This window comes from Melitaea cinxia, chromosome 27 (assembly GCF_905220565.1).
Source record: "Melitaea cinxia chromosome 27, ilMelCinx1.1, whole genome shotgun sequence".
Classification (NCBI taxonomy): Eukaryota; Metazoa; Arthropoda; class Insecta; order Lepidoptera; family Nymphalidae; genus Melitaea; species Melitaea cinxia.
The window spans coordinates 10,905,208-10,927,209 of NC_059420.1; the positions used below are offsets into that span (position 1 = coordinate 10,905,208).

Consider the following 22,002-nt stretch of genomic DNA (forward strand, 5'->3'; position numbering starts at 1 on the left):
TTTGTTCGCGTTTTTGGTTTGGAAGTTCACATGTTACACCCATGTTTTAGGAAAATAGTTACTTGGTTTGAAAATTTTCGTTTTAAAGCATTAGATAGTAATTTTTGCGCACTCACCTAGTCCATGCGGAGCAAGTACCTCCCACTGTATGGCATTTTGCATAGATTTTCGTTTATTGAGACAGCAGACGAATATTGTGGTTTATACAGGTTGATATAGTTTATTTTGTAATTTGTTAATTATTTGGTATATCAAATTATAATTTTAACTGACTTCAAAAAAGGAGGAGGTTCATTCTTAATTCGACCATAAATATAAATAATAAATAAATAAATAAATAAATATCTACACAATACACACACGGTCGTCTGTTCCTAAAGTAAGCAACTTAATGCTTGTGTTATAGAGAACAGCCGACTGGTATATAGTTACATTTTTTTTTTCGTACATAAACATACTTATAAATAATACATATATAAATATATGAATAAATATTTATATTACACCCAGACTCGGGGTGGGAATCGAACCCACAACCCTCGGAGCAGAAAGCAGGGTCACTACAAACTACGCCAACAGGCTAGTCAAATATTCTAAATAGTCAATATATTTTATGTATGTTCAGGGATAACTTCGTCGTTCATGAACCGATTTTGATCATTCTTTTTGTTGAAAAGATGATATCCCAAGTGTGGTATCATGATAAGGAAACCAGGATCTGGTGATTGGATCCCAGAGAAACCGAGGGAAACCCTCAAAAGTCGTAGCGACGACTAGTGCGTTTGTTAATTTTTTTCGTCTACTTACGTTGTATTACTTGTCGATGTAATTGAAGTCGTTTTGTTTTTTCTTTGCGGGCAAGGACAATTATTAGTTTTGTACTGATTAAGATATATATCTATATCAGCCGGCGGTTATGTGAAACACAGCCAATCCTAAATGAATATATTTTGTACATATGATAATTGTGTTACCTAGCGAAAGAACGAAAAACCGACTTCAGGTTACATTGGCTAGTAGGTAATACATTGTAGGTAATCGAAAAATAGTCCATCGCCTCATAGACTCTCATAACTCAGTATGAAAATTTGGTCTGCATTTGTCCATGTTTTATGAGATTTTTTCTGTATTTTTTATACATATATTTTTTTATACGCATTATTAAGAATAACTCAAAAAGTACTTACTCGCCAGATATCAATCAAAGTTAATTGGTCCATACGACAGACGACAGCTTTCGAATAAAAAAAAAAGAACCATAACAACCGGCACCTACACCCGGTAAAGTTATACCACGCACAAAAAAAATATATCGAGATCTTCCGTTTTCGTCATCGTTTAACAACTTATTTTCAGCTAGCTGTTTTTTTTTTTTTTGATAATTTCATTACTTTTTAATAAATTTTTTAATTATAAGAACAGCCTTTACGAAAAATTTAACGAGCCGTACTTGGTACGGGCGCGTGCATCGTAAAAAATAAAATCATAATCATACCGTTTGCCAATGATCTGCCATATTTGGATGGTTTTATGCAACAGTAAAAAGTTATTTTTATGATGGTTTGCGAAGAGTTTCGATCGAATCCTATTGTTTTATCCATAAAATAAGTTCGCAAATCAGTTTTCTTTCACTGAGAGCTTTGTTTTTTATCTTCGTAATAAAAAAAAAAAACAAATGTTCATATATGTGTCTTATTTTTTAATAATTTATAGGGGTCTTAAGTTTGTCGGGGAGTCACTAAAAGTATGACACGGGGGCTCCAAAACAGTAAAATTCCGCATGACGTATTATTTTACGGCCGGCCTCTATTGAAGTAGCATCATTAATCCCTCTTTGACCCTTTTAAGATTTCTTTGATTTTTTAAGGTCGTCTTTCTTTTTCCATTCTTGTTTTTATTTTTATAGGTGTACAACAAGTATAGCTTTTACATTATATTCACAAACTTATTTGTCAAAAGAATATCGCAGCCGGTAGGATTCGAACCTACGCTCCCAGAGGGAATCTGATTTCGAGTCAGACGCCTTAACCACTCGGCCACGACTGCGTTATATCAACATTTACAAATTGTGAATCACATTTTCTATACAAATAAATAAAATTGGAATGTCTGTTTGTAACATTAAAAAAACCACTTTTTCGAAAAGTACACGGCTTCAATTATTCACCAAACATACAATACAAATTCTATGTGCTGTAAATATTAAGGTTTATAATACATGTAATACAACCCTACAGGGCTATACCAGGCTGTACAGCCTGTAGGCTTACTTCGTATCTACGTATTGATGCTAATATTTACATGTAAGGTTTTCCTTTGTATAGTCTGTATAATTGTAGTGTAAAAGACAACAAGAGCAATACTAAGGCACGCTAAAAAACATTTATTTTAAGTACTGACTAGCGACCCGCCCCGGCTTTGCATGGTTGCGATAACTATCAGTGTCCCTCTACTATATTTTGCATGTATTATACATATAAACCTTCCTCTGGACTCACTCTATTAACTAAAGAAAACCGCATCAAAACCCGTTGCGTAGTTATAAAGATCTAAGCAAACAAACAGCAAGAAGCGACTTTGTTTTATACTAAGTCATGATGTTAGTTATTTGAAAAAGCCTCATAAATATATTCTAAATATTTTTGCTTGGTGTTTAAGGTATAATGCCGTCCTCCTATGACAGTAAGTTGTTCGGCAAAGGGAGACTTATTACATGCAAACACGCGAATAGAAACACGCACTATTGGCGAATAATCAGCTTAGACATATTACGAAATTGTTTCGAAAATAAGTTAACTATGTACCTATTCAATTAAGTTTAAATATTAAATTTCAAATATAACAAATTAGTTAAAATTGCGAAGAGCGATAAAGCGATCATACTTAATTGATTTTTTGACTTGATTTACTTTACATAAATGTAAAATAATAATGATAAATTTACTACTACACCTATAGATACCGAAATAGTTCAGTAACTCTCTGGATCGACACTAAAATTGTGTAAAATATAGAATTATATATTACTAGTTGTTGTCTGCGGCTTAATTCATGTAGAGATTGATTATATTTTACAACAGATCCTGAATAGTGAACAATTAGAAAGATTACGTTAATTTAGGACCTCTGTACACTACATTTATAGTTCGACTTTTGTTCGTTAGAGCGACCAGACTGCTTACAAAAGCAAAGCTTACTTTCGAACAGGATTACAGGATATCTCTACATAGAATTATCCACGCGAAAACCAGTCTTCCCTTAGGTCTACTCTCTTCTAATTTATGTGACACGTCACATATTATTTCATATTTATATTTTTTTTAACAAAATTATTATTAAGTAATAGGTACCTAAGTATAATTTATCAGTTGAGATCAACCAGGTAAACGCTCGCTTCAGCCTGCAATATCCTACAGCTGGGTATAGGCTTCTTTCCCCATGTAGGACGAGGATCAGAGCTTAATCCACCACGCTGCTCCAATGCGGGTTGGCAGATATATTCCCTACTATGAGTAACGATCGCAATCAGGTGTACATGAGACCAACCGGGACCGACGGCATAACGTGCTCTCCGAGGCACGGTAGGGTGATCCACAAGGACTGCACAAACACCCAGACCACGGCAAACATCAGCATGGCCAATACAATTTTTTGTCATCTTGGTGCGGGGAACTTATCATTAAGACTGTATGTTGTCGCGAAGAATTTATACACCTCGAGAGTATGCTTACATGCATTTTATTAACGGAATGTAAACGGCAATGCTAGCGCTGCCGCAGCACTTTGTCGGGAGAGATACCCGAACGCGCGTCACCCTGATTATCGAGTATTTATTTGAGTTCACCAAGCTTACCCAGAGGGCAGATAACCTGGTACTAGCGTTGTTGGCTCGAGCAGAGGAAGACCCCAATCCTGTTACTGAAGATAAGCATAAAACAAATGTCCAGTCCAGTAGTGACAACTTGGCATTTTCCTTCTCCTTCTCCGTCCTTTCACTCGCATGCAACCCAAGCACTGTTTGTCTCCCTCACAAAGGTTCGAATTAATCCGAATAAGCCGAGAAGGTAGTAGTCTAATTTTTAGGGTCAGGGACAGCTCTACGTAACTAATAAAAACTCAATAAAAACAATAAATACTACTTACTAAATGCATATGGATGTATACTCGGTACATATACCAAAAATACATTTTTACGATTTTTGTCTGTCTGTGTTTGTTCCGGCTAATCTCTGAAACGGCTAGACCGATTTTGACAGGAATTTCACTGGCAGATAGCTGATGTAATAAAGAGTAACTTAGGCTACTTTTATACTATAAATCAATATAAAAATAGTTTTACATAGAATGAAAAAAACTGTATAAAACATGTTTCAAACGAAATTAAAATAACACCAAAAATCTTTTGTTCTTAAAATGAAATTCCAAATTATACTTTACTTAATAAACAAACATCGCTCTTTGTAAACATAGGTACTTTTACCAATTTGAATAAACGTGCGCATGCGTAAAACATACGATCAGCTAATGTTTCAACTTTCAATACACGGATCAATGGTACTGTACACGGTACTTATACTTACTATGAAAAATGCGAGTAACGAAATGCATTCGTATGTAACGTTTTGTGACTCGGTACTAGATGGGGCCCTCGTTACTCAGTACCGCATACCAAAGTCGCATACAAACGGTTTGCTACAGCTTTAACCCTTTAACCGCCATGTCATCATTCGTGTGAAGTGCCTGTAGCGCCCAGCAACCTTTAGGTACAATTTTGCATAATGTTATGAAGTATAATTATCGATAAACAAAGTAATGAAATAAATAAAAATTACAAAATTTTAATCAAAGGTTTAATTTCTTTATTAAGTATAGTACCGCACATAAATTAATCTTCAAACATACGTTAATCAGTCTTTAAACATACTTAATCAGTCTTGATTGTTATTTCTTCATAAAAAAATTAATACTCTGGAGATGGACACGGGCTGAAAGTCTCTTGATTTTGTGTTAATTTGTGTTACGTCTTTTGCACGAGCATTACGTATTAAAATGATGTTCGTTTCTCACTGCACAATGATATTCAATAGAACATTATTGTCACTGCACAATAAATTTAAATAAAACAATTTAATAAGATTTATTAATTAGAAATTACCTCTTCATCAATATCAAATTCTTCGTCTGACACAAATTCGTCATAGTCATCACTTTCTAGAATTCGTATTAATTCTCCTTCAGTAGTCGTTATGGTAAATTTCAATTTTAAAAACACGAACGTAAAACTTACTAACTCACTACTATATCATAAAAACACGCACAACACTAATGGAACATTCCTTACGGTTGTGACGTCATGAACGGTCGTGTTTAATAACTTGGTATAAAAAATTGGTAATAAATTATAATATTTTTGTTTATAAATATTCCATATCTTATAAATTCTAAGATTATGTCTCACTCTACTGTCGGATAAATACGACATGGGCGTTGGAAGTCAATACACTTTCTCCGGGATAATGTTAGTAAATTTACCTTAATTGAAATAATATTTTATTTTGTTTCTTTATATAGTAAATCTGATTTGTAACACTAATTAAAAGGTTGAATAGGTAACTTTCGAAAAAAAAAAATGTATTTTAGGCTAAAACATCATAATACGTTTAGGAATTGAATAGGTATATAGTACACAGGGTTTTGTGTCGGATAAATCCGACTGAGGTGGAATAACTCGAAATTTTTTGTCGGATGAATCCGACTCAGGCGGTGAAAAGGGTTAAATATTTGTACTTGTCTATTTGGTCTAAGATTCGGGATTAGAAAAATATACCCTCATCTGTTAATTAGATGAAACATTTTTTTATGGGCTCATTTTAATATTATGAATGTATAAAAACAACCTCTGCCACCACGAGTCAGCTGCAATTAATGATACTTAATTAACAACTATTTTTTTATATAATTTTTAGCCTCTCATGTTAATTACACGTAGTAAGCTAAAACCGTCAATATTTTATATTATATACCTTACTGTAGTAGGCACCCATCTCTATGATTGCCAATTTGCCATACTTACCTGCAGCCAGGTCAGAAAAGGTAGATAAATGTAAATCCGAGTGCAATAATAAACGGCGTCGAATTCTAAACCTAATAATGTTTGGCTTTCGTATTAAAAGCTGATGCAGCCAAAGAAAATAATAAAAATAAAAAATTACGGTGGCTATGGAAGCTCATTGTGAAGAGAGAAACAGAATGATGCTAATTCCTTCATCGAACAAAAAATCATCATCACATTCACAGGCTCATTACGTACTAGAATAGAGAGAGATTAGAATTGAATTAAGAAAGATAAAGACAGTAAGCTCCAAATTTTTACGAATTTTTTTGAATTTACGGAATAGTGCGCAATATTTAAAAAAAAATATATCTACTTTAAAGAAAAATTACAACAATAGTTTACGCTTAACGTGAAGTTTTCTTGATGGTTCAATTATCAATGTTTTTTTATAAAGCTCGTTAATTATATTTCTTATATAATTGAAATTATTTATAAAATTTTAAAACAGATTGTTTAAAATGTTTGTTGTATTTATTATTATACAAATAATATAAACAAAATCCAATTTCATGGGCAAATTTTGCACGCACACATTTTTTCCCATTTAAATTTATAAAAACAATAGTTTGACAGTTTGCGAGGTAAAAAAAACATCTGTCGATTTATAGCTAGTTATTTTATAGAATTTAATTATCTTTTTACAAGGGCACTCTGTGTTAATCATGTTTTATGTGATATCACAATTTGTTATTTTGCTATAGTGAAAAAATTAAGAAATGACGTCTGTCGGATCAGTATGTAGGATTAAAAAAAAAAAAAACGATTGTGTAGGTTTTTATAAATTTATTTTAGTTTATTCGCTCTCCTGGCTACGGAGACGCGCGGCAGCGTTGGTCACTCTGATGCTGAGCTGCTGGGCGCGCTCAACGATTGTCTTCCGTTTCTTGGAAGATACTCCGTGGGCGATCTCTGCACAGTATTTTCTGTTCTGCATCATGAGGATTTCGAGCTCTCGAACGTTGTGGATGAGGACCTGAAATTATTATAATTTTGATCATTTTCGCTATATGTAATATATATTTAATTTTTATAAGCCTTTGAACTTCCTACCGCCATATTTTGTCGTAAACATATAATTTATTGAATTACAGAACAGAACATTTATCTTAGACATGTTCCTTTTCTTTCCTTAGATTCTTTTTTATTTAAATAGATGGATTTGACTCGTTTTGTATTTATCCTGCTACATATAAAAAATGGCAGTACAAAACTCGCCGTGTCAGCTTGTATTAGAGTAAATGTCACTATTATTATGACTGAATTGACAATAATTAGCCATCCAGAATAGGGTATAATAGTTTTACTATAGCAAGGTAACAAATTGTGATATCATATGAGACATGATTAACACAGAGTGCCCTTGCAAAAAGTTTATTAAATACTATAAAATAACTAGCTATAACTCGACAGATGTTTTTTTTATCTCGCAAACTGTCAAACTCGTGTATTTGAATGGAAAAAAAATTTGTGTGTATAAAATTCGGCAGAAGTGAAACTTGTGAAAAATCGTAGGAAGGGAGGCTGTTGCGATCTGTTTTATCGACGATGATCACGGTGTCGTGAAAAAGGTTGTAAGCGCCATGTAAAAAGCGTCGCTTACGCATTTTGAACAGTAATGTATTCTTTCTCCTATACATTTATGTGTATCTTTCTGCATCGTGATGCATTTTCGTGTCATCCAAGTTCAGAATCACAACGCTTCTAAAGAAGTTTCACTCCAAAAACTCATATTTTGAATACAATAAGCCAAATTGCTATAATAACCACCAGAAAAGACAGCTTAATATGCTCTCTGAAACACTTGGTACTATTGTAAGCTATTGGTAACTATTAGACCTATACCAGATTGAAAATTGATTATATCCTCACCTTACGGAAGCCGTTGGGGAGCATGTGACGGGTCTTTTTATTTGAACCATAACCGATGCTGGGCATCAAGTACTGGCCCTTGAAACGCCTACGCACTCTGTTGTCAATACCTGAAATTATAAACATGTGCCATTTTGAAATACAAAAATCAATATACCAACAAATAATAGTTATATCGGCAAATAGGCACTTGTTTATTCTACATTATTTTAAAATCGTTAAAACTTAAAAATAAAGTTTTGGTAAGTATGTATATTGAATTTGTATTTTTGGAATTTTAGAACACTATAACGTGAGTGCTCAAGTTATTCGACGAATGTAACTATTATTATGAGTGAATGAGGATAGTTAAGGCTTCCAGAATAGGGTATAATAGTACTAATAATAATAATATTTATTTATTTCAGATTAACATCCATAAAAATGTTAGTAACATATAAAAACTTAGAAACTAATGTTAGTACAACACACTATAACACAATTTGGTTTTCAATGAATCTGGACCCGTCGATACATTAGTGGCGAGTCCCACCGGTCAACAAACAGATTTAGCGTTCAGCTGGCGGAGCCGCGGAGGCGGGCTAACATATAATGCTATTGCAAGATTACAAATTGCGATCTCATATCGAAAATGAATAAAACAGAGTGCCCTTGCGTTATTTACTAATGATATTAATTTAAAAAGCATTTATATTAAGTTAGTTGATCGACTTAACTTTTGAATCACGAAACACATTAAGTATTATAACCTATAAACGAACGGATTCTTTTTGTTGGTCGCAACCCCTATAAGGTAATAGCTACTAATCAGCTTATTATAAATGATTTGCTAAAAATACTAATGAAATATTAAGCAAGCATTTTGTATTAGTCTTCTTTCACCAATGAAAAAGTTCTGGCAGTTGGTTGGTATACGGTCAAAAACATTTAAACATACCTCTAGGTTTACGCCAGTTACGCTTAAGTTTGTCATATCTATCAGATTGATGTCTGATAAATCTTTTCGTCCTTTTTTTGACGATTTTAGGCCTGTACACAGGTCTGATAGCCATTTTGAAATTGTTTCTTTCACGAAACGCGGCTGCGAACCACGCGGTGACACGGCCGCACGAAAAGGAAGAACGAATAGACAAGTACAAATATTCCTAGACTTTGTGCGTTTTCACTGTCAGTCTTAATGTATGTCAATAAAAACGTAAAATAAAAATTGTCTATGATGTTTAAAAGTTTAAAGGCTAAGGGCTTGTTTCACCACTTGTGGATAAAGTTTATCCTGCAAATAAGTTACGATTAAACTTTAGCAGCAGGAGGTAGAATAGGGCCATCCTAAGATTTTCACCTCAATGAATAAACTACAAGTTTTTGGTATATTTATGATCATAAATATCTAATAAATACAGTGAAACTCGATTCGAAATAAGTTTCAATTGAGATTCAATCGTCATTCATCTAATAGCGTTATCCACAACTGGTGAAACAGGCTCTAACTGTAGAAAGTACTGTAATCAATGTATTACAGTTATATTGATTGGTTCTACATCGAGAAATGTTATATTTGTACTTCATATGAGATATCGGTAATTATTAACTATGAAGATGCAGAAACATAATTAATACAGTTATTAAAACATGAAATTCTCTCGCATTTCGCAATTATAATTAAATACGAGTAATTATACAAGTGTATATAGACTATTTACTAAGTTTTAGCGCTATAATCAAACTTCAACACTTTAAAAATGAGTCGCATATAATTGGTGAAATATCATATAAAACAAGAAACTGATTAGAGCCGTAAGTATTATGTGACACAGTAAACGTTTAGTATTTTATTTATATTTTTTGACTGTATGCATCATAGAGTATAGAAAATGACAATTCAAAAGATGCGCTCCTGAAATTGAGAACAATCTGATTGTCTATGCCACAGACGCCAAATGTCGCCATCGATCAATGACATTTTGTGAAGTTGAATTTATTGATATAAAGCGTTAATGTAAATAATAAACAATTTTAACATAAACGTCGGCTTCCAGTCGATATGTATGCCAAGGGCAAAGGCTCTACGGTACCTTCGGACGCTCAGGCTCGCGAAAAGCTGGCCCTATATGTCTACGAATACTTGCTACACGTCGGGGCCCAGAAAGCGGCGCAGACTTTCCTTTCAGAAATACGATGGGAGAAGAACATAACCCTCGGCGAGCCACCTGGGTTCCTCCATTCGTGGTGGTGTGTTTTCTGGGACCTATACTGCGCGGCGCCGGAGAGGCGAGATACTTGCGAGCACTCCTCTGAAGCAAAAGCATTCCACGATTATGGATTCGTTAATTCTGGATATGGTGTTAACGGTATCGGCCACAACGCCGGCCCGGCGCCCCCAAACGACGGTAAGTTGCTTGTTTCATAAGTAGAATGGCAAGAAATACGGTTTTTATATTGTGTGTCACACTTTCTTGGGCAAATTTTTTCTTATCATTTTAAGTAAATACGGCTGTGTTAACGTGTTACGAAAAGACCTAGTACTGTAATCTCACTTGCTTATCACTCACAATCTAATAAAGCTATTTAATTGTTTGAAATGACACAGTAACATGTGAAGGCCATGTGTAGTACAAATGGATGGAATTATCAAAAAAGACATATTAATTGATGATAAATATTCAATTATTATGTTTAATTTAACTAACCTTGTTAAATTAAGTTAGAGATGCACAGAATATTGTCTAAATTTAACACATGAAAAGTAAATTTTAATAATTAACATGTGTTCACCATAAGCCCCCAATCCCATTCATTTTATACATTTTTGACTACTAGTACAATAGAAATCTTTTAAATTATATAATTTTACTTATAATATAATAAATTATTTATAAAGTACAGAAACAGAAGAAATATCATAGACATCAGTTTTTTATTAATCTTTAAAAAAGAGCATGTACCATGCTTATTGATTTTCATTTGTGTCTCTAATGTTTCGGCGATGTTGCAAATGCAATGGTAATGTGTGAGCAGTGCCATAAGCTTATATAGTTTTTGTTAGTTACTGCCCGACTCTTCAGATGAAAAAAGGCAAATTTGAGTTGGGTCTTGAAAGAAAACACATTTATTTGCATGAATATTTTCGAGCAGTTTTGTGTTCCTGTGGTGGGTAAGGTGATCAGAGCTGCTGGGGGATAGAGTGGGCAAGACTCTTGTGATGCTTCTGGTGTTGTAGGCCTCTATAAGCTTTGGTAATATCTTACCATCAGTTGTGTCACATGTGCCGATCGAGTTTATAAAAAAATATTACATAGAACTGACTTTACACCACTTTATACAAATTTTTGAAATTGGTCCAGTAGTTTTTAAGAGTTATTCCATTACAAAAGAAATCAATTTTTAACCGACTTCCAAAAAAGGAGGAGGTTCTCCATTCGACTGTATTTTTTTTTATTTTTTATGTATGTTACATCAGAACTTTTGACCGGATGGACCGATTTCGACAATTTTTTTTTAATCGAAAGGTGGTATGTGCCAATTGGTCCCATTTAAATTCATTTGAGATCTAACAACTAGTTTTCGAGTTATATCTAATAATGCGTTTTTACTTGACGTTTTTTTCGTCGACCTACGTTGTATTATACCGCATAACTTTCTACTGGATGTACCGATTTTGATATTTCTTTTTTTGTTGGAAAGAAGATATCCCTAGTTTGGTACCATGATAAGGAAACCAGGATCTGATGATGGGATCCCAGAGAAATCCAGGGAAACTCTCGAAAATCCGCAATAACTTTTTACTGGGTGTACCGATTTTGATAATTTTTAATTTTATCAAAAGCGGATGTTTATCATGTGGTCACATTTAAATTTTATCAAGATCTGAGAACTACTTTTTGAGTAATCTTTGAAAACGCGTAGTTATATGACTATTTTTTCGTCGATCTACATTGTACAATTATTTCTTTATAATAATAGTTTATATAAATAGTCCAAATGTATTTAATTCATGTATGTTAGTAGTAAAAGTTAGATTAAAAACAAAATTTCAAAAATAACATAAGATAAAGACAGTGGAAACAGTTAAAATTTTGTATTAAACATTATTGTTTGCTTTGTTTCTTTATTTCAAGTATTAACAACACATTGGGTCCTGCTTTTCCTACTAACATTATAAACTCTTTTACGCATAAACTACTGAACTGATGGTGATGGAACTTTGTATAATAGATTGCTGTGCATTCAGAATAATACACATGTTTATCTACATTGCCACTAAATCGGAAATTACCTGGTAGAAATCATAATGCTCAGGTAGTATTAGATACTGTGTAATAAATAATGATCTCAAGAATTTAATGTTCTACTTTGTTTCCATTTGGTATAAGTATGTTTTATAGCAAGGCTGCACAACCTTATTAACAGTCGTGCCAAACGACAATGGCAATTCCTACTTTAATTACTCTCAATACATTCGCAATAAAACCCCAAATTTAAGAAATTACATTAATAATTATTGTATATTTTTTTAGTAATTTTTACTTTTATAAAAAAAAGAGTATCTTATGTTCAAAAACTAGACAAAATTAAACTTGTGGTTGAGAAGACTTGGTTTACAGTCTCAAAATCTACCAAATTTGACTACTGTCAAAGAATTAATTAAATAAAATAAACATTTAGTTACTAATTGCGTTTATTAGTGTTTTTATAGTGTTGTTAACACGTTGAACGTCTCCTTGATTATTTAGTTTTTCTTTTTGGGCCATGTAGACACCATGTAGTCGACACACAATTTTTTAAGTTATAAATATGTCAAATAGTGTAAGGAAAATAAGTAAGATCCTTAAGATGGGTATGGTAGTGCAATAAAAACTTGTCATAAAAATTTTGTAAATAAGGACTTTTAAACTGGCCCCATGGAAACAAGTGAGGCTCAACCGGTGTCCCATATGGCGTTCAACATGTTAATAAAAATACAAATAAATGTTTTAGGAATGGGTGGAGGTGGTATGCCACCGGGTTTCTTCCCCAATTCCTCGCTCCGGCCGTCCCCACCCGCACCGCATCCAGGATCACAACCATCGCCTCATGGACCACAGCCTCAGCTAATGGGGACAGGACAACCCTTTATCGGACCTTGGTACTCCGGTGGACCGAGATCAGCAGTCAGGATGGGCATGGGAAACGATTTTAATGGACCTCCAGGTATGATATAAAGAAGAAATTCTATTTATGTAGGGTAAATATAATAATTGTTATAAGACTACTGACTAAGTTGACCTGGAGAACTTTTTACAGCCTCAGAATTAAATATTGTCAAAGTTCAATAATTAAAAATTAACAGAAAACTAAAAAAGAAAAAAAAATTAGCTGAAAAATTTTGTACAAAAAATTCATATTTGTACACATCAGCTTATAATTACTGAATGCAGATACATACACAGATAGGTTGAAAGTTTGTATGGGAAAATAAAATTGTTAATCTTATTATGTTCCTCGCAAATTTATTTATTCTTTTTCATCTTTTTCACGTTTTAAACCTTTGGATTTCTACAAATATTAAAAAATCAAAATTATCAGTCGAGACATTCTCTTGCGACTAACAGGTCTTATTTAAATTTTATAAATATAGATTTATTCTTCTTATAAAAGGGGTTATACAACAATAATAGTAATAATAATAATAATAATAAATAACTTTATTGCACACAGTAATGTACAACAATTACATAAGAATAAAGCTTAAAGGGAAAAAATAATAATTACATCGCATGCAACGGGCGGTCTTATCACTAGATAGTGATCTCTTCCAGACTACCCACCAGAAACAAGCTTGTTGAACTTAAGGGCTTGTGCAGCTTAAAAATGTAATATAATCTATAATTATTATAATATATACTACCATATAAATACATACCTATATCTACACATGCGCAATACTCACAGTATTAGAACAATATTTTTATTAATAAAAAAATTTTTGTATTAATATCTGGTAAAATATAATTTTAACAGTATTAATGGCAAAAAAGTGTTAAAAGGCAAATTAAAAAAAACATTATAGTAAAAAGCCAAAAGCCAAGAGTCCCAAGCTCTCGAAGAGCTCTCCAAGAGCTCGACTACCTTACTATACTATTTTACTCACAATACTATTTTAGTGCAGTATTATGTAGCTGTGATCCTATGTAATGTTTAGGTACTTCCCAGACAGGCTGGTCCAGAGCTTTTTTTCAGGGTATATCCTGCGGTGCCCTATTAAAAGCTCAGCTAGTATTATTATGTAATTCACCACCCCCAGGCCAGGGTATGATGGGGAACTCGCTGGAGCGTGGTGGCGGGGGCGGTGGCGCGATGCTGGGAGGTCCCCGCATGACGCCCCCGCGGCCCGGCATGGGCCCCATGAGCCCGGGGGCCTACGCGGCCGGCATGCGAGGCCCCCCGCCGCAGGCTCCAGGTAAGACATTCATATTTCAATATTTAAATTTTTAATATAGAGAATAGGTAAAAAATTGTTAAAAACTGTCTCGTAGTAATATACTAGTTACTTAAAACTTTAATGTCTTATAACTCTCACTAGTAGTCGCCCAGAGGTCGAAATTCGACCTTATTTAAAAGATTAAATTAGAGAAAACCAAAAATTATGAAAATAGAGAACCTTTTTTAAATTCTTTTTGACTACAATTTGACTCGCTTCAATCGCTTCAGCCTGGAATATCCCACTACTGGGCATAAGCCTCTTTCTCCATTTAGGAGAAATATCACATTGTTCCAATGCGTGTTGGCGGATATATTCCCTACTATGAGCAACGATCGTTATCAGGTGTACATGATAACAACCGGAACCAACAGCTTAACGTGCTCACCAAGGCACGGTGGGGAGACTCAGAAGGACTGCACAAACACCCAGACCACGGCAAGCATGTGTATGGCCAATAGAAATGGTTGTCATGTTTGAGGATCGAACCCGAGAAGGATCAGAGCTTAATCCACCATGCTGCTCCAATGCTACTATGAGTAACGATCGCTATCAGGTGTACATGATAACAACCGGGACCGATAGGCTTAAAGTGCTCTCCGAGGCATGGTGGGGAGACCCATTAGGACTGCACAAACACCCAGTCCACCTTTTGACAATTAGTTTCTTACATGCAGAGAATTTAACATGTAGAGACGGTTCTCCTTACCTCTCTCATCCCTCTCTCCTCTCTCCCCCCTCTCTCATCCCTCTCTCCCCCCTCTCTCATCCCTCTCTCCCCCCTCTCTCATCCCTCTCTCTCCCCTCTCTCGTCTCTCTCTCTCCTCTCTCCCATATTAAGATATTGATAAGAGTAAAATTCCCTTACAAATATCCTTTCTGAATCGATCAATCAAAAAAAAAAAAAATAAGCATATTGGTAAATTTAATTCCAATCAATGTCAATAAATATATTAAAAATAATAAAGTAATCAATAAAATCATAATCAGGTATGCCACCAATGGGGATGGGTCCACGAGGCGCATGGGCCGGCGGCAGCGGGGGTGCCGCTGGGGGCTCCGCCCCTCTCAACTACAGCGGGGGCTCGCCCGGCGCGTACGGAGCGCCTCCGGGCTCTAACGGGCCCCCCGGGCCCCCGACACCGATAATGCCAAGCCCCCAGGATTCGTCGAATTCCGGTAAGACATTTTAATGGTGACGGTGTGGTGGTGGGTTTTTGGTTTTGAAATAACGATAAATATTTTTTTAATTAATAATACTTTTAGGTTTCACCGGGTGTGGTTAAACCTTATCCTGCGAATAAGTTGCGTATAGACTTTTAACAGCGGGACATAATAGCCAAATAGGATCTGTTTCTCCTCAATCGATAAATTACAACTTTTTGATTATTTACGAATAGAAATATCTTGTAAATATAGTTGAATTCGATCGTAAAAAGAATAATAAATCATTAATTTTTATCTTTTGGATAACGTCATCAGTAAGAGGACTTAAATAAACTTAAATATAATCTACTCTCAATTTTAATTTATTATTTTTCTGATGCTGTCCGTGTAATTAATGTTGTGTTTAAAAGGGACGACATGATATATTTTAGCTAAGAAACAAATAAGTAGTGTTTCAGATTTTGATCAACATAATATTTAATAATTTCTATTCAAATATAAAAAAAAAATGTCCTAATTTTGCTGTACAGCCAAAAACCATCTAGATAAATTACTTACGTATAAATTTTCTTAAAACTTAATAATGTTAACAACACTTTTTAAGGGTGCGCTAAAATGTTTAACACGTTAAAATTAAACCGGGCTGTTAATATTGACATATTCGGTTTATTTCATAAATAAATATTTTTTTTTATTCAAAAGTGATTTTAACGAAAAAAAAAATAAAAAATAGATTTACAGGTTTTATTTAATACATCACTAAACCAGGTATTTGACAAGTGGCACAAGATGTTTAATTTCGCTGAAGCGTTCAGAAATGTAAAAAGAAATTACGAAAAATACTAAAAATAATACTTTTCCAAACGTTATACTTCATTTTTTTTAATTATCTTTCTGTTCCGCTTGCTTCATTCTAGCTTTATTCACTCACGCTTGGGGTGACGTGCTTCATTTTATTTCTGTTTTACATTTGTGATTATTTTTTTTTAATCTTTCATTATAAACAAGTAATAAAGAGTTTGTTGTTTGATATTTTGGGTCTTAAAATTAATTATTATTCTAATGGTCTTTATTAGTTGTTTGTGATATTCTGTTTTAAAATTGTAGATTTCCAAATTTAAAGTTGTGAATATTTGTAAAAATTTCTGTTAATATTAGTCAAAAAGTAATCCCTATTTTTGATTAAGTTGAATTAGACACGAAAAAAAATTTTTGTTTCGAATATTTGTATAGCGAAGCGATTGTTTTTTTTTTTTTGGGAAACTACAATTTTGAAAAATCCCCAGCTAGAAGTCATAAAACCAATTGATAATATGAAAACTTCTTTAAGGGGGATGATTTTTTTTTAATTTTGTATATTATGTAATTTAAAATATACAATGCTTCATACAAAACTCGGAAATGACTGATAACAACTTACTACGTAGATTTGACACTGTTTAGGTATATATATATTTCTGTAATTAAACGTACCTAATTCTTTATTGTAAAACTATCAATTTTTTGATTAGTTTTATGACTTCTGATTTATGGTGCTAAAATTAATTAAGTTAAAAAATTAAAATTATTTGCTTTTCTGTATAAGTAAAAAATTAATTTTTGAAAAAAAAAATGATTTAATTCGAATATGATTTGGAAAAAATGCATTTTTCATTGCACTTTGTAGTTTCAATTTAGTTTGAAACAAAAAAATTTGAAGATATTAATATTTTTAATTCGAATTGTAATAATTCTGTTCAAATAAATAAATGTTAAAAAAGTCACGAAAATTAAAAAAAAAAAAAAATAAAAAAAAAAGATAGACTACGTCGTAAACGTATGAGAAAAGAATGTTACGAAACGTGACGCGTCCGTATTGCGCGGCAGGCGGCGACAACATGTACACGCTGATGAAGCCCGTGGGCGCCGGAGCCCTAGGGGCGGAGTACCCGCTCGCGGAGCACGGGCCGCCGGCGCAGCACCTGCCTCAAACCTCCACCGCCGAAGGTTACTAACGTAATAGGGCTCCGAAATGTTACCTACTGATGACTTACAACTTTGTTAAAATAATCAATAAAAATATATATAATAATACTAATGTCTGAAGATATTATTTAATGTTATATGTTTAAAATGCGATAAAAAAAGTGTAAATATTTCCCGCCAAATTGAAATGTCAATACAGATGTCATATGTTAATTGTATTAAAAAATGACTGGGGATGCCAGTGTTGAAAATATTTTTTAAGTAATTTAAGTTATTATTGATTAGAAAGTGTCCTCTCTACGTAGTAGTTTGTCGCCAGAAAAGTCATCATTTTTATTATTATTATTTTTTTTTCATCGAAGCATGTATTGTTAGTGATGTTTCATATTTCATCACAAGTCAAATACCAGTTGTATAATTGAAATGTATAATTGTATGATATAGAATGAAGCAAACCGAATATTGTTACGGCCCCAGTCAAGTTGTTAATATTTTTATATAACTGTTTGGTTACGCAAATTTCGAGTTTAGAAATATGATTAATACGTGTTATTAAAATATGGTTCTAATTAAAAGGCTACGAGAAAAAGTTTTGATAACTTTGTATTCAAATTTAGGCTAATTATTGACAAATATTACTTATAAACTCAAAATAAAAACTACTGACTAACTTACTAACTAATAAAACAACACTGACTGATTCACTTACTTTGTAGAAGATAGTCTAAAGCATTCGATTTTTTTATATGATCCAGTGTTACACTTTGTGAAGAAGTTTACCTAAATAATGAAAATTTAGCAATTTTTGACTTACTAAAATAGAATGTGTTAGTAAGAAACACCGTTGATCGTAAATTTTTGTAATAAATTACTCTTAAAATTCATGAGATTAGTGTGTATTGAAAGTATGTTGTTGTTAGTGATATCACTGCGTAGGCTTCTGGAAAGAATCGAAGAATCTTCTTTGAAAACTGTAATTAAGTAAGCTTATTTTCGAAAGTAATAATGGTACAATTTCGTACATAAAAAATGGAGACAGTAAAATAATAATTGTTCATTCTACGTGACGTTGGCGAACTCATCTGTGTTAGTTTGGCACTGTTAGAAGCTACTACTTCAAATAAATAAATGAATTATTCATAAAAATGTCAGTATTAGCAAAGTCATAAAGCTGTAAAGAAGTCAGTATTAGCAAAACCATAAATCCGTAAAGAAGTCAGTTTTAGCAAAGCCATAAAGCCGTAAAGCCGTCAGTATTAGCAAAGCCATAAAACCGTAAAGAAAAGTCAGTAGTAGCAAAGTTAGCGTGGCAACAGCACAGAAGCTTCATATGTATCGTATCGGGCCCAGGGCTGGGCGGCGTGGACGGCATGAAGTCGTCGCCGGGTGGAGTCGGCGGAGGAGGGCCCGGGACGCCGCGCGAGGACTCCGGCTCCGGCATGGGTGATTATAACTTAAGTGAGTATCTAGTTGAGTAGAGTAGATTTATATCGGTTACGATGTTTTAGAACGAAAGGTAATGTTTTAGAAAGGATAGGTTGCACAGTGGCGCCCTCTCTGTTTGTGTGATGATTAATTTCTGTAATGTTTTCACTGCTGGACAAAGTTCTCGTTTTCCATATAGAATGGTTGGAGCGTATATCATCAAGTTGCTTTCATTGTTTGTGACGAATAATTTCCTTACTGTCAATAAGGATCGCTATCAGATTGTCTATGGTAACAACTGGGACAGACGTGTTTACGTGCTCTCCAAGGCAAGGTGGGAAGACCCACAAAGATATATTTTGTGTAAATATAAATATACATATGTCTAGTGTGAAAATCGGACCCGCGATCGTAGGCGTTTAAATGACTACGCGCGCTACACTAGTTTCATTTCATTTGTTGAAAAAGGCGTTTTTTGAAACAAGTTTCATTACAATCTCTCATACAATTGTGGCATCACTTATATCAGGGCAGGGTTCACGGTTTATCCCCATTTAGATTCTAAGCCGTCTTGACGCGTTGCTGTGTGAGCTTTAAAGATACGGCAACTTCGTTCCTGTCAAACTAGGTACATTTAAGTAAGTTTTTTTTTTGCAATTAAAATATATCGTAAAGACTTATTTTTCACATTTAAGTTAAGTTATGCTAACAAGACGTGTTACTCGAGCGCCATCTACCGCGCGACTGTCACAGTGTGACATTTACACAAACAAATCGAAGTGCATCAAGTACCCACACAGCCCCGCGTCAACGTTGAGTTATATAATAATTATTTAGTCAATTTTTATTCTTTGTTTAATATTATACAAAGTAAGATTATTTAATTAATATAAACGAAATAACTTTGCATGTATATTGATTACGAAAAATAAAAAGATGGATCCCTTATACAAACATCCAAATTTTAGTGATTAGAGTTTTAATGAGCAAAACATGTTTTAGAGTGAAATTTAAATTAATACTGCACTTTTAAAGAATATATCCGCCAACCCGCATTGGACCAGCGTGGTGGATTAAGCTCTGATCCTTCTCCTACATGGGGAAAGAGGCCCATGCCCAGCAGTGGGATATTACAGGCTGAAGCGTTTAAAGAAATAAAGTTCTTTAAAAAAAATCGGTCACGGGATCCATCGATTTATAATAAAATAACGAAATAGAAGAAATAGTTAATGTGTACAAAAGTTTGATTGTATTCGCCGAAGGTTTCGGGGGGCCGGGAGGCGATCAGAACGACCAGACTGAGTCGGCGGCCATCTTGAAAATAAAAGAGAGTATGCAAGAAGAAGCGAAACGATTCGAGAAAGATCCAGACCACCCGGACTACTTCATGCAGTGAAAATATTGATACTGCGTCGACTCGTCTTTATACTGGCCTCTGTCGGACAATCTCGCTGGAAAGTTTTGAGCTGGACAGTACAAAATGTCCGCACAAGCTCGATTTTCTAATTTGATTTCCGAATATTCATTTAGCCCCCAATTTACGGATACTAGTTGATAATCGTCTACTGATAGTAATTTTTCGTTTTCAAAATTGTTTTCTACCACGTCACTAGCATTTGTCTGAAACTTTACGTACATATATTTTTTTTTCGGATAATCGTTTACGTAATCGTTAAAGTGATTTACGGATATCGAATTATGAAATCGTGCATGTCCGCCCTCGGTTTTGTACTTACTCGGTGCGTGTTGCGAGTTTTGTATGGCTATATCGACCTTGTGAGGCTGCCGCGTCGACGGTACATTGCGTTCCAACGATCTGATCTACGGATTTATTTAAGCTCTTCCTTAGCTTCTGTCGTTCGCATATTATTTATTAGCTGTAATTATTTTAATTTTTGATGATACTTTTCGGTGATACTTTTTGTTTGACAAATTTTAAACTGACTGATCGTATCGGCTATTCGTTGCAAATATTACTTTAAATATAAAGAGCGAAATTAATGGGTATTAAATTAAATCACATATACTACCATTTCATTGCTATATTACAAATATTTAGTCGAATAGAAACAGTTTAAGTTCAGTTGTCAACCATTTTCCAAAACTACTGCGTCTATTTGACTGATTATTTATAATTGGTATGCAGGATGTTTATTATTAAAGCAACTCGATTTCGAACCATACATACGTTTATAGTTATCGGCATGTATATTGAGCGCTGACCTTCAACCTGTGCAGAAACGATGTTTTTTGCCTTGACACTATCGTAGAACGCTCGTGATCGCACCGTTACCTTTAACTTGGTTTTCAAAAGTTAATTATTGTAATTTAAAATATAAATATTAAAAAGAAATATGAAATTGCTAGTAACGAAATGTCTGTCTGTCCGTACATAAAGCAAGGATCAATTCGACTGTGTTTTGTACAATTATTAATTTAGTTTTTTTTTTTTATATCTTTACATCGCCGAAATGTATGAATGCGCATAAGTAACGAACGATTTTTTGGATTGGCACCTTATTGGGATAATTCTTTTTTTTTTGTATTTTTTGTAGTCAGATTATGATTTATATAAAAGAAAAAAATCTACATATTGACGAAAAAAATATGGCGAAGTAAATTAATTTTGAATAAATGTATCATCAAGCCATATTTTTTAATCTATTTTTGGATATGATATTTTTCTTACTTACTTTTTTTTAGTTTGTATCAAAAGGTATCACCGAAAATGCGTCACTCGCTATTTGTAATAGTTGAATGGTTTTCTTTGTAACAGTACACCCAATTATAATATTACCACATAGAATATTTTCGAATATAACATAATACTATATGTATACATAGGTACATAATTATGAATTGATATTTTATTTAATTAATGATAAAATGTTTTAACTGTAATACTTTGATAAATATTTTTTTAATAAATATATATAGCATATATTTTAACATATTTTGTTCGCAATTCAATTTTGAATTAATTTTAAATCAATTTTATTTGATT

At 33.5% G+C, this 22,002-nt stretch overlaps 2 protein-coding genes and 2 non-coding genes across 4 annotated transcripts; 1 reads left to right on the plus strand and 3 right to left on the minus strand.

Annotated features, from left to right (window-relative positions):
* Positions 1-1,964: 1,964 nt before the first annotated feature.
* Positions 1,965-2,046, minus strand: Trnas-cga. The gene has a single exon. It is a non-coding gene; the product is annotated as a tRNA-Ser (tRNA).
* A 4,837-nt stretch (positions 2,047-6,883) lies between these two features.
* Positions 6,884-9,130, minus strand: LOC123666671 (60S ribosomal protein L32). The gene is made up of 3 exons (XM_045600739.1): positions 8,922-9,130; positions 7,985-8,094; positions 6,884-7,088 (listed from the first exon to the last, which is right to left on the minus strand). Exons 1-3 carry the CDS (start codon positions 9,034-9,036, stop codon positions 6,909-6,911), a joined length of 405 nt encoding a protein of 134 aa, XP_045456695.1. The 5' UTR covers positions 9,037-9,130; the 3' UTR covers positions 6,884-6,908.
* On the minus strand, positions 7,345-7,480 carry LOC123667331. Its single transcript, XR_006745422.1, has one exon. It is a non-coding gene; the product is annotated as a small nucleolar RNA psi18S-841/snoR66 (small nucleolar RNA).
* Positions 9,131-9,948: 818 nt separating the features above from the next.
* On the plus strand, positions 9,949-20,394 carry LOC123667028 (single-stranded DNA-binding protein 4). Its single transcript, XM_045601037.1, has 7 exons — positions 9,949-10,371; positions 12,959-13,171; positions 14,265-14,420; positions 15,432-15,620; positions 17,475-17,594; positions 18,924-19,031; positions 20,261-20,394. The coding sequence occupies exons 1-7, from the start codon at positions 10,026-10,028 to the stop codon at positions 20,392-20,394; spliced, it is 1,266 nt and encodes a 421-aa protein (XP_045456993.1). The 5' UTR covers positions 9,949-10,025.
* Positions 20,395-22,002: the final 1,608 nt, after the last annotated feature.